Genomic DNA, 13,412 nt, shown 5'->3' with positions numbered 1-13,412 from the left:
CCCTGTAGGATGAAACCAACATGATAATGAGCGTTAACCCTCACCAAGCACTCACAACGTGCCCAGCACTGTGCTAAGACTTTTACATGTATTATCTGATTTCACCCCCACCACAATCCCATTCTTATGCCCTACATTCTGTAGAGGTAGAAACCGAGGTCCAGAGCAGTGTAATCAGCTACCCAAGGGGTGGAGCAGGGATTCAAACTCAAGCCTTGACTCCGGGGGCCATGCCTGCAACCTCACGACCAGCACAATAGGTGGGTACAGGTAAAGGTGCCATGCGGGAATGCCAGGGTGGGGGTGGGGCACAGGGTGGGCTTTGGAATCAGCTGGTTTAGGGTTTGGAAAGTGCTCTGCCACTCATTAACTTGAAGGATCCTGAGGGTCAGTTTTCTATGGCACAGGAGGCCAATGATGCCTTTCTGGACGAGAGCACTGAAAGAGGAGCTTGCCTGGGGAGGGTGCATGGTGCCATCTTGGGCATGTTCCATTGGACCAGAAGGGATCAGCCAAAGCCCATGAGGTTTGGGGGTGGGAAGGAGGTGGTCACGAAAGGCCTTCATGGAAGAGGTGACTTAACATTGAAGGATGGATAAATTTGGATTAACTTCAAGGAAGGAAGCAGGATGGGGCAGGCATGACCCTGAGAGAAAAGGCTGAAGGTCCATTTGGGGAACAAGCTGGGGAGAAAGGAAACCGTGGCTGGGAAGGAGGATGAGTCCACATTTAATTTTTCAGGGCAGAGACCTCTGGCCACGTTTACTGAGAATCCATTCGTGTGCCAGAGACCAGACATTATAGGGTTTGTCCTTTGAAGACACGCTCTTTAAAGAAAGAGAAGACACAGAAGTAGCCAAGCCAGCAATCTCTTTAAAGAGCTGGAAGGCACAGCAATTGGCTGGTTGGTTTCCTTTCCTTCCCTCCAGCCTCCCCTGGCACCGTGCGTTACATGGCCCCAGGGAGCAAAGGGCACATACCACTAAATACTAAGCAGCCCCTGGGCATAGGCAACATTTTACTGGGTACTGGGACACACACACACACACACACACAAACACACATAGGGGGTGAGAAGCCAATCTGACTTTCCAAAAGATTGCATAATTCTTAGGTGATATTAAAATAGCTGATGAAGGATCTACTTTAATCTTTTTTGGGTGGGCGTTGAAGGCCTTAAGAGCATTGCTTAGATATTTCTGACAGAATCATTTACAAGAACTAAGCCACCAGCCGGAAGCTTCAAAGCCAACAGCTCGTAAAACCGCCACCTCCTGCACCTTCTTGGGGCCTCAGACGCCACCCTGGCTGTGGGGGGTAGGGGGAGGGGGTGACCCTAGCAGGAGGCCTGCCCACCAGCAGCTCCCACAGATCAGGTGCTGCTTTTCTGAGAAGGGAAGAGACATCACTGCTGAAATGATTCCCCCCCCCCCCCCCCCCCCCTCCCCAATGACCCCCCCCCCCCCCCCCCAGGCCCAAAGAACTTCCTGTCTGCGACAATCATTTGGCACATAATCATGTCCAGCCTGTACCCACTCTTCCATTCTTGGCTCAAATTGTATTGAAAATAATCTTATTTGTAACTTTGGGTGTGTGACATGCCCCCCCCCCGCCCCCCTCCACCACCACCAAATTGTGAATATCTTGTAGGAGGGCCAGAGTTGGACCCTATTCCAATCCTGTGTCCATGCATCCAGGATGGACAAGATAGTACATATTTGGCCACAATGCCAGGTAATAAGTCCTAATTCTTTCCTCCGGTAATCTGGTTCTTAGATGTCGAGTAACATTATCTGCCAACAACAGAGTCACTAAGTTATTCATCTGTATGTTCCAAGAGTCTAGTGCTGTGCCTGGCAGGTAGGCAATAGACCAGTAAGAACCTTTTCTAAAGCTATCTTAAGTCCATTTTGGAAGCAAGTCTTCATCTGACAAGTTGGGGTCTGAAGGGTAAGTGAGCATTAGGGAAAAAGAGGGAGGAAGCGAAGTTCGGGGAGGGTGGGGAAGAATCTTCCAGACCTAGGGGACAGCAGGAGCAAAGGCCTGGAGTGAGGGGAGGATGTGTATGTGTGTGGCCCTGTGGCAGGGAATGGGCTTCAGGGCCGTCTGCAGGAGCTGGAGGTCTTGGACAGAGTCAGAGGACAGGTCTCCTCCCATTGGAGAAGGAGGGAGGAAGGAAAGCAGGCGAGTATGTAATCTGATGTCAGAGCACCAAGAAGGCTTCCATAGGATGGCTTCTACTTTGTCTCTGAGGAGGGAAGGATTCTTCTGAGTGGGAGGAGGGCGGGGGAGAGGGGAGAGGTTTCAGGAGAGAGGACAAGGTTTGCAATAACCCGGGAGGAGAAAGGAGACACAACTGAACTGGGGGGAGTTGGAAGGATTTCTGAGTAGGGGTTGAGGGTCTGGTAGAGGTTGGAGACCACACGTTTCCATTAGGGCAACGTCTGTGATGGGTCAAGGATTCGTCAGCACCCTGGTAGAGGTGGACTGATGGAGTTTCAGCAGATGGGAGGGATGAAGAGACCAGTGGGACAAGGGCAGGGGCGATAGTGGCCCAGGTAAAGAACCATGGATGGGCTGGACAGAGTAGGGCAGAAGCAGGTTGGTCTGCAGGGGGAAAGCCCAGAAGGCAATGGACTGGAGTTTCCAGACAAACGTGGTAGGCTAGCCTGGAGTTGCTGGAGGTATCGGGTGGTGGTTGGGGTGGGGGTCATCGTAGCAGGGGCAGATGTGGTTGATAACAAGGGTCTAGATGCCGCGGGGAATGGGGATGCTCATGTGGAAATGGGGGTCACGGAAGTGGTGCTGAAGGAATTGCACTGAGGACACACAAGGCAGACAAGTGGCCCAACTCAACAGGTGCCCTAAAAGCAGCCACGGAGGTTCTAGGGCTCCCAGGAATCAGTCAGCAGCTTCTCCCCAACCGGGGTCACGGAGAGGGTGGGGGCCTGCCCCGAAGCCAGCAAGCAGGCAGAACGCTCTCCTGCCTGGCGCCCGCAGGCCAAGGGTCACCTCCCCCAGGAGAGGAGCCAGGAGGCCCCCCCAACCGCGCGACCCGCCGCCCAACCGGAAGCACGTGGCCCCCTCCGGCGCGGTTGCCGGGGAGACACCGGCTGTTTACCAGCGGGACGCGGCCAGGCAACCGAGGCGGATGGACCAGCGGCGAGGTGAGCGTGCCCGCGCCGGCGACGAGGCGGGCCTCCCCGGCCCCGACCCTGCGGCGACCCGGCGGCGCCCTCGGGGGAACAAGACAGACGGCCCGGGGAGAAGCGGCCACCCCCCCGGGGGCCAAGCCAGCCCGGCCCAGCTCACCGTTGCTGGAATGGGACAACTCCCGGGAAAGCGCGGGCCGTGCCCTCCTGGCTGGGCAGTACGGACGGGGACGCAGACCCACAGGGACACACGGAGAGACCGGAACCAGATCAGAGCCTGCCCCAGACCCAAGGCACCTCTCACTTTCTAGACGGTCTTGCTTCCTTGCCCCTCCCCCAAATGCCTGCTTCTGCCGTTCCAGTTTGTTTTCTTCTAGAGCTGCCAGTACTTGGAAATAATTGAGCTCTCCTCCTCCACCTACCCCCTCCCCACACTGCTGTTGCAACCATCGGCACTGCCTTTTCCAAACCTTTGATCACTTGGTGGCTCCTGGTCCAGTTTCTCCACTCCCCCTTTTAAACAAGGCACTGTGCCTGGGACGGTCCATTCTGATCATTTCGTCGAGGGTAGAAGTGGAAATAGATAGTACCAGAGTTTTGTCCTGCTCAGGCCAACCCGTCTCCTGTTAGTTCTTCTGAGCACTTTTCATCCTGCAAGTCCCGCCAGGGAGGGCTGGGGGTTGGCAGGGGATACTATTAACTGATAAACATTTTTAAAAGACCAATTCAAATGTATGCATCCTTGATGGATATGAGCAGATGGTATGTGGGTGGTTATATTTTATTGCCTTTACTGTGGGTTTCGATTTGGGTATTGAGTGATAGGAGGTGGTCTGACCCTGTGATGCGAGGCGGGCTCCCTTGGAAAGCAGGAATATGGCCTCCGCCTTTCCCATCACACGTTCTTTGTTTCCCGTTGATTTGGCGATTAATCTCAAGGAATGGGCGCCTGCTCTTTGGCAATTCCCTGGAAACAGTTATCAGTGTTTGTTTTCCTGACTCCTCGCTGGCCTCTGGGGCGCAGCTATTCTGTTTAAGTAAACAGGCCACTTGCCTATTCAGCTGGCAGCTTGACGGATGCCTACGCCTAGATCTTGTCAAATCACTTTGTGGTTGAGAATCTGCCAGGACTAGAGGTGGGGAAAGGAGCTGAGCAGGCGTAATGACGGGGGCTGCACAAACCTTCCTGGACTGAGGGGGGTGGGCAGAGCCCCGGACTGTGGCACAAAGTGTGGGAACAAAGGCAAGGTTGGACCAGGTCCCCAAACACCTGTTTCCCCCACTTTCCTTCTCCATGGGGTAGATGCTGGGGAGAGTTGGTGTTCCCTCCATGTAACAGATGGTCCCTGCACTCGGGAGGAGGCAGTGGGTTATGAAAGCAGGTTCGATGGAACGGTTTTACCTGAAGGAGGTGTTAGTCTCTAAATAACCATGAGTGGGCTTATAGGAATTAGTCATAATTGAGGTTTTTCTCTGAGATAGCTCGCAGTCATGTTATCTTATGACCAGGGTGTCTTGAATATGACACCCCCCCCCCAAACATGGATAATTATATAGTACCAAAAGGTATAGAAAGTGCATGCACATACTTAAGTTTAACTGTTAAAAATAATCCAGCAAGGAGCCTGGGAAAACACATGACTTTTCCTCATCAAAGTTGTTAAGGAAGAGGTTTCTAAGTTACCAAACTTACTGACAGTTAAACCTTCCCGAGGCATGTGTGGGAGTGAGAAGCCAAGTCTGTGATAATTCTGTAGAAGCTGTGGCAAATTAATAGCCACTCCTCGAGGGGGGAGGGTGGGCCGAGAAGGGGAGTTGGTTCCTCGCTGGAGTTTATCTCAGGCAGAACAGTTGGACAGTTATGACCCCCTCTGTCATCCTGAGTTCAAGTGCAGAGCTGCTTAATTACAAGGGAAAGACTTCAGAACTAAGCGAATGGGTGGGGGGTGGGGGTGGTGGTGGAGGGAGGGACCACACACGCTTCACAGTTGATCAGAAAATAGATTAAATTAACAAGGAGATGGGCAGGCTTTTTTGGTGCCGGGGAGAAGGTTCCTGAACTCCCGGCAGCCAGATTGGGTGTGAAAACCTAGCTAGAAGTGTGGAGAGACCCAGTCTGTGGATAGACTAGAACAAACACAGAGGCCTTTACATTAAGAGAGAGAGGGCAGATTTTGAACTGAGTAGAGCTTCAGGAATATACAGGAAGACTGTGTTTTGTCTGGTTTTGGTTTTGCCGGAGAGGGAGAGGATTCTTTCTAAAATTTGGCAATATTGGTAACATGCACAGAACGGTAATGTTAGAATGGAAAACTGCGGGGTGGGCATTGCATCATTCAGGATCGTGTGACGAAGGTAGCTCTGAGTGAGTTTGAGCTAAGGATGCAATTAGAGTGTGGAATCAGAAGGCATGTATTAGAAAGGCATTATTTTGCATTTTTGAGGCAAGTTCGTAGGCGGCAGCTCATTGAAATCAACCTTCCAGTATTTCTGGGCGGTGGGCAGGGCGGGTGTGGGTTCCATGATCTGACCAGTGGGTTAGAGGTGACTAGGAGTAGAACCACCAAGGGCCCCCTGGGGGAAAAGCTCTGAAGCAACAGGTAAGGCATTTGGACCTAAAATAAGAGAAAGCATTGGACAGACAGAAAACCAAAAACACAAGCAAAAGAACCTTCCCACCTAGTAAGCCTTTACCGTGCATACGCCAAGCCTGGTGCCTACAGCCATGGTTACATTATCTCATATTACTGTCATCGTGTTGTAGATAAAGGGACTGATGTTAGAGGTATTTACACAATGTCTTCAAACTCAGATGGCGAATTCTGTAGATTAGGAAAGAGATGTATCGGAAAGGGAGAATGTCTGTCCCCTGGCTACACAGCTAACTCTGCAGAGCCTGAAATAGAACCCAGGTCTTACTGTACCAGGTCCTGTGTCCTTTGCATCCAAACACGTTGCTTCTTGGGGACCGTGAGGCCCTGGGAAGTTACCGGACGGTCTTTAGAGGGTGGAGAGAGACCTGGTCAGCCTGTGGGCACAGAACAGCAGTGTGGTTGGTGGTGGTCAGGATTCGGAGGGAGGAGGGGAGTCTGAGACATCCAAGTGTCCTGGGAAAGATGTAACCAGGTGGTGGTAACTGTGTTAATGAAGGGGCCACCAAGATGGTGAGGAAGGACACCTGACTTGGCAATTCGGGCCCGCACACAGAAATGCCCGTGCCTCCGGGGAACCGCCTTCTGTGTGGTTTCGCTAAGCACTCACGAGCACCCCTAGCGGGAGACCCAGACACTGAGGCCCTCAAAGTGTTACAAGGTAGCTGGGAAGACAGAAGGCAAAGCCTGGTCCTCCAGAACAGGACCAGGTGTCACAAGACCTGGGTTCTATTTCAGGCTCTGCTTTGTGACCCTAGGGCAATTGCTCTGCCTTTCTGGCTCATGCACCTGTAGAATTCGCAAGTGCCCAGAGTCCCCTGGGGAGTTGGTCTGGGACAGGGCTTGGTAAATGATGGCCCGCGAGCCAGATCTGGCCCGCCGTCTGTTTTTGTGTGGCTCACGAGCCGAGAATAGGTTTTATACTTTGAAGTGATTGAAAAAACTAAACCAAGAAGAATATCCTGTGCCCCATGAAAATTATATGAAATTCTAAGTTCAGCGTCCATAAATGAAGTTTTATGGGAACAGAGCCACGCCCATTCATTTACATCCTCTCTGTGGTGGCTGTCCCACTAAGAGGGCAGAGTTGCATAGTTGTGACAGACCCTATGGTGGGCAACACTGAAAATATTGGCTGTTTGGACATTTACAGAAAAGGTTTGCTGACCTCTGGTCTAGAACCCACGTACCTCCCTGTGAATTCTAGCCGATGGGTGGATCAGCAAGGCGGGGAGGTTCGGGGGCAGGGGGTGCTGGGGGTGGGTGGGTGGGAGCACTGTTCTTCCTTTTCCCTCCCCTCTCCCTCCCCACCTGGTGACAAAGTGAGGGCAGTGGAGGGAGGATTTTTTTTTACATTGATTTGTGCACAGCCACCTGGCAAGGTTGAAAGAAAAGGCAAAAGGAAGGAAACTGAAGTAAGGTCAAGCTGTGGGTAGACAGGAAAAAAGTCAGGACTATGGGAGCAAGGGGAAACGGGTCAGTGGCTAAAATGGCAAGGTTGAGTCATTGGAACACAGATCACGTGGCCCCCAAAGCCGAAAACATTTCCCAAACAAGTTAGCCAGCCCTGCTGTAGATTGTGACATGACCTGTTGCTTCTCATCAGTCTGGTCTCTCAGCTTAAAGTCCACACCCCCCCCCCCGCCCCCAACCCCATAAGAATAAGAATTCGTCTCCCACCCTAGTCACCGTCTAGTGCACACTTGTTTATTTTCTTCACGGCAACTATTACTCATTGAAAATATCTATTTACTTGTGGGCTCAACACCTGTCTTCCGTCACTCTTGGTTCACTGATGTTTTTTTTTCCAAGTAATTGAAATGAATGAATGAATGAATGAATGAATTGCAGCCAGCGCCCCTCTTCCCATGCGAGAAATCCAGAGGGAAGCCGCTAACTCCCAGCCAGTTGGCACTAATTCTGGCACCCGGGGGAAGGGGGTGGTGGTGTGAATGGCTTGGATCGGGGAGCCCCAGGAAGTTTCATCCACGGCTTCCCTTTTCTTTTCTCCTGCTTCCTTAGGGGTCTTGAGAAGCAATGGCCACGGAAGCCCCGGTGAACATAACTCCCCCTGAACGCAACGCTGTTGGCCGCACAGCAGCTGACAGCTTCATCTGGCAGCCAGACTCCATAAACATGCACCTCACCAGGCCCAAATCCGCCAAGGGACGGATGCGGCCGAGTCGGCACAGACCGCAGGACGCGGCGCTGTGCTCTCACCGCGCGCCGGCTTCTCTGCCTCCAGCCATTCGCTGTGAGTCGCCAAGCAGCCAGAAGCCAGGAGCCTGTGCACCCAAATCTCCAAACCCGGGAGCTCCCGATGAGATCCCTGAGCTGCTGCAACAGGTGCCCCTGGGGGCTTCCTCTTCCCTCAATAAATACCCAGTCCTTCCTTCCATCCACAGGAAGACGCTGGAGGAGGGGGCCGTGGAGACTGTCGCTCGAAAGGCCAGCTCCCTGCAGCTGAGCAACACCCAGGCTCTGTACCGAGAGGAGGAGACCGGCACTATGAAGACAAGTGAAGAAGGTCCCAGAGCTCCATCTTGTTCCCCAGAGAGGAAAGCCATTGGCCGAGCCAGGAGACAGGCCTCCTCCAGGGCTGGAGACCTGAAGGAGCCATCAGAAGGGGAGCCACGGCTGCTGCTTGCAGTCAGGTCGCTGTCGGGCCGAAGGTTCGTTCGCTATTTCCGGCCAACTGATGACTTATCCAGCGTTGTGGCCGTGGCTGAACACGAGGACCAGGCTGCCTACCACCACTGCAGCATTGAAACGATGGAGGTGCCCCGGAGACGTTTCTCTGACCTCACCAAGTCTCTGCAGGAGTGCAGGATCCCCCACAAGTCGGTGCTGGGCATCTCACAGGAAGAAGGGGAGGAGTGGCCCTGAGCCCACAGCCACCCAGCTGGGGCCCTGGGGCTCTGAGTAACGGGCACGCTTGGGTGCTGTGACCTCCCAGGCAGCTCGGTTCCAAGTGCCACGTGAACCTGCTGCCGCTGTGATCGTTGGGGCTCCCTCTCCACGGCATCTCCTTTGGAAGCAGCGAAATTTGTACATGCACCCGGGGCACTGAGAAGGTTCTCCTCCAGTTCTTCAATCCTTCCCACCCCTGGAGTGAACCGGCAGGTTGCCAGGGACGTTCCTGAAACTGCTGTGACCAGGCCTCCTCCTCCCCAGAGTTCTGGGTCCTTTCAGGAGCACCTGCCTGCCTTCCCAACGAACCCTCCCTCTCTTGAAGCCAGTGGTTTGCCTTTCTGTATTTGATGCAGGATTAAGCACTTCCCAGAGAGGCTTCTAGCCTGGTAAATAACCAGGGCTCAGGAAATGTCGAAGTGGCATTTGTATTTCTTGCAAGCATCTTTAAGAAACTGGCAGTTGACACTATCTTAGAAGCAGCAACTGTGCTGGGATCGGGTGGCTAGAGTTTCTTGGGGATTACTGTTTGTGTGATGTGGCTTCAGAGGAAAGACTTGCTAATACAAATCCCCCAACACATCGGCATTTCTGAAATAGTCTTGGAGCTAGAAAGTAAATTGCGTCCACAACCATGGATTAGCTCAGTAGCTACTTTTAAATAGAGACTAAGTAGGTTTGCAAATATTGGTAACTACTCTATGTATGCAAAACTCTTCCCAAACAGAAAGGCCAGTGTAATCTGATTGCCCTTTCAGATTTCCCTTTCTGATTTCCCTTTTTGTCACTCGCGGAATCTTTTGTTTTTAAATCATATAAATCTACAAGTCTGTGCATGTTTGCGCTCAAGGCCCCCTTGGCTTATCTGGGTGGGGATACAGATTTTTATCTCCCGGGTGTCTCATCTACTTCAAACATGGAGACTCCCTAGAGCGAGGACAGCGGTGCCCCTGTTCTGTGATCTGGTAACCTCCAGGGGACAAGGGTGACTCGGGCGGGTGTCACTGTATTGCACCTGTTCCGAGAGACCACGTGCCTAAGGGTCTGTCTGATTGGCATGAAGTGCATCTGAATGCCTCAGCCCGTAGCTGTGCTCTAGAGCATAGAGTGTTGGTTTTCCAACTCTCAAGTGGTAACGTGGACAATTTGCCAAAGTTCTCTTGTATTGGGAGCTTAGCAAGACTTCCACCTCTCATCTGGATCCTCTTTACGGCCAAATCACCCTTCAGAGCAGGGAAACATGTCCCTCAAGAGCTCAGCCTTCATGAAGCCCCGAGTACCGATGTGCTCCCTCTGCTCCTGGGTCCACAGAGAAGGCAGGAGTTCTAGAAGCATATCAGTGTTTCGGCCTCAGCAACAAGTGCATCTTGTGCCTAGATAAGGAACGTGGCTGGATTTGTTACTTCCAGCAAATCGCTACTCAGCCACGGAGATTAGCACCAACGCCGTTTCCTCTCAAGAAGGCTCGCCTTGTCCTAACTGCATCCCACACCACCCAGATCACTGGAGAGAGGGTTATTTCTGAACATGGGGTAAAATTTCCCAATCCCGTCTCGGCTGCAAAGGTCAGCTGGGGCTTTCAGGGCCTTGGGCAGGCCCACGCAACTGGTCCCCTCTCCCAATCACCGACCGTGGCAGAAGGGACTGGTGGCTCAAGCCTGGTACTCACAGTACAAGAAAGTATGGGACTTTCACCTCCCACCCAGGACTCAGGCACATATCTGCCTCTGATCTAGGAGGCTGGGAGAAGAGCCTCCCACAAAATCACACCTACTCTGTGTGTAAGAATAAAATCCCACCCACCTGGGACTCGGTAATTTCTCCAGGCAGGAAATCTTTGGAAAACTTCAGTGAAACGGAGCATGCTCGAGGGAGTTAGAATCTTCTGCACTTAGGGGTGTGCTGCTATTTAGCTAGAATTTGGGGGTGGCAAAAACAAAGTGGAAGGCATGAAACAGAAATATTTTAGGGTATTTTAGGACATGTGAATAAAGCTAGATCTGAGACACCTTAATCAACTTTTTTTTTTTTTTTGGACGAAAGGCTACAATAAAAATCGATTTGTGTGAAACTGAGTCAGCAGAGAAGCGTATCTTGTTTTAGCACAGGACTTTGGCTACCACGCTGTAGCGGACAGAGGGGTTCGTTAACCTGAGCTTCTTGGGAAACCACTGGGTTCCGCTGTGAAATCCACGTCCTCGCCCCCAGGCACCCTGGGTGCCCGCCCTTCCTGTAGCCTTTCCTTTCCGTTTATATGATCTAGCACTAAGCTTCGTATGAGAAGTCTTCCTGAACTTCTCCTACAAATCATTCCAAGTACTCTCCTCTTGAGGCTGGCAAGAGCAGACACTGTATCAGAATTTCAACGTGGTGGTTCTGCCGATGGCACTGCCACTTGGGCACCCTGGCCTAGTGGGCTAAACTGGGTCCAGCGCCCTACTCCTGGTGGCTTGGTGCTTTGGGTGACCACTTTGTGGTCACAGACCTCCCTCATTGGTTTAACCAGTGGTCACTGAGGACCTACCTTGTGCCAACACTTGGGTGACAGGCATTAGGTGCCCTACCAAGAGAGCATTGGCAAGGAAATGTGGAACTGCCTCTGACTCTCAACTCCAGCCCAACCCGGCTGAAGTTGCTGGCTGTTAGCTTTCCCCGTGAAAGACCCTGGAGTGAGGACCAGACCAGTTGTTGCTATCTCCTCGCCACCTCGTGGAAGTGCAAAGGGAAGTCCTCCCCACCTTTCTCGTGATGGCACCAGCAAGTCTGGTCATCAGGGACATGAGCTTTGCATAGGACAAAGCTTCAGGGCCAGTTTTCCCAGCGTTTCTCCTGATGTAGTCCAAGAGGTAAATCAGTCCTGGCAGCAGAAGGAACAGCAGGAGAAATAAGTGACTCATCATTTAGAGTCCAAAAAATTTTCACCAACAGATGGCAGGTGGTTTTAACACAACAGTCCTCGCCCTGAAAGTACCTGGGGATCTGGCCAACAGCCGGCAAGCCAGGGCAGTCCTGATGAAGAGATATGTACATGAGCATGACTATGGGCCGGCAGTCACCCCAGAGATCCCACACAAAACACTCCACAAAAAGGTTGACACCAGCCTTGTGGTTTCCATTCCAATGAAAAACCGTGACGTCTAAGGATAGATCACTATCCCCGCCATGCGGTACAGAAGTGGGCATTCCAGGAACTAAGCTTTGCTTTCATCCGTGCTCTTGCCACGACCTCCAGTGGGTTTCTGGAGTCAAATGAAGCCATGCTGCCCCAAGAGGCAAAAAAGTTCCCGTTTCCAGTTTTTTTAAGGTCTTCACAAGAAGTTAAGATAAAAAGATGCACAGCTTCCCATAGTTTGAGGTGTGTTTTAGATGAGTGTTTTAGATGGCAAGATGATCCATGTTCCTATCTTTTAAACAGAACTGCGAAGAAAACTAGATGATTCTACTTTAGCCTGAGTTTGGAGTCCGTCTGAGAAGCAGACAGGAACATCTGTTTCCGTAGTCCACTAAGCAGTACCCCGCCAGGAAGTGAAAAGTTTGGAGCCCGTTCACCCTCACCCAGAGCCTGAACCAACCCAAACCCAGCGAAGGTCAGAGGCCACCGCGGAGGAGTTGGCAGAATCCAAGCGGAGCCGACTTCGGGTGACTCACTAACACACAAGACGGCAACTTACATTATAAAAATAAAATTGGGTGTTTTGTTTTGTGTCTACACTGGTGATGTGACATTTTCCTTTCCCGATTAGGGCAGTTTCTGGCAGCCCCTTCTGACGTCCGTCTGTGTTCCTCTACCTTCAAACCGTAGAGGAAGCAGCGGTGCTCCTGAACAATTTATGTGGAAGATCAAGTCTCTGGAGGTATTTTTGGATGCACTTGAATCCTATCCGAGGAGGCTGAACAACAGATGAGACATGCCGGTGGGTGCAGTCAAGCAAGCCTGGCTCCAAAGGTCTGCTGTGCTCTGGGGAGCACTGTGACTCTGTGTTAGGAGCAGACTGCAGGGGCTAGGGTGGAAGAGGGGACACCATCTATGGCCGTGGACAGGCACCAGGGGAGAGATGATATTGACTTGGGCCAGAACAGTAGCCACAGATGTCACCAGAGGTGTCGGATTCTGGACACATAGCAGTTAAGGGGGGGAGAAAAGGGCAAGATAGTTTGGCAGGTTGGGATTTACCCAAGTGGATGTCACTTGACCATGTCACCACTGTGGACTGTTCTTGCAAAAAAAAACAAAAAAAACAAAAAAAAACCAAGCAAACAAACATGTCAGCAACAAACACATGGCGGGCAAGGATAAACCCTGACCAGAGGCAATGTTCATAGGAAGGAAGTGCATGAACGCTTTGGGATAAAATGTACAGAGAATCCCAAAGCCATTAACTGCTTTAATTGAGACGGGAGGCAACGAAAAATGTCACTATTTCACTTAATGCGTAGGTTCAACAAAATCAGTTCATTACCATCTGACCCTCAGGACCTGATTACTGACCAAGGTTACTTAAGAAATCCTTGCGGGGCTCCTGGGTGGCTCAGTCAGTTAAGCGTCCGACTTCAGCTCAGGTCACGATCTCACAGTCCGGGAGTTCGAGCCCCGCATCGGGCTCTGGGCTGATGGCTCAGAGCCTGGAGCCTGTTTCCGATTCTGTGTCTCCCTCTCTCTCTGCCCCTCCCCCGTTCATGCTCTGTCTCTCTCTGTCTC

General features: G+C 51.9%; 1 protein-coding gene across 2 annotated transcripts; it reads left to right on the top strand.

Moving 5' to 3' along the window:
* Nucleotides 1–2,230: 2,230 nt before the first annotated feature.
* Nucleotides 2,231–12,971, top strand: UBXN10 (UBX domain protein 10). 2 transcript variants are annotated; one of them, XM_049617926.1, is made up of 2 exons: nt 2,231–3,167; nt 7,826–12,971. In XM_049617926.1, the coding sequence occupies exon 2, from the start codon at nt 7,841–7,843 to the stop codon at nt 8,687–8,689; it is 849 nt and encodes a 282-aa protein (XP_049473883.1). In that variant the 5' UTR covers nt 2,231–3,167; nt 7,826–7,840; the 3' UTR covers nt 8,690–12,971. The 2 variants fall into 2 exon arrangements, with proteins under 2 accessions (XP_049473883.1, XP_049473884.1); XM_049617927.1 differs by lacking the exon at nt 2,231–3,167 and adding an exon at nt 3,184–3,445.
* Nucleotides 12,972–13,412: the final 441 nt, after the last annotated feature.

The sequence above is a fragment of the Panthera uncia genome, assembly GCF_023721935.1.
Source record: "Panthera uncia isolate 11264 chromosome C1 unlocalized genomic scaffold, Puncia_PCG_1.0 HiC_scaffold_4, whole genome shotgun sequence".
Classification (NCBI taxonomy): domain Eukaryota; kingdom Metazoa; phylum Chordata; class Mammalia; order Carnivora; family Felidae; genus Panthera; species Panthera uncia.
The sequence above is the reverse complement of the archived record's forward strand: the minus strand, read 5'-3'. Positions and strand labels throughout refer to the sequence as shown.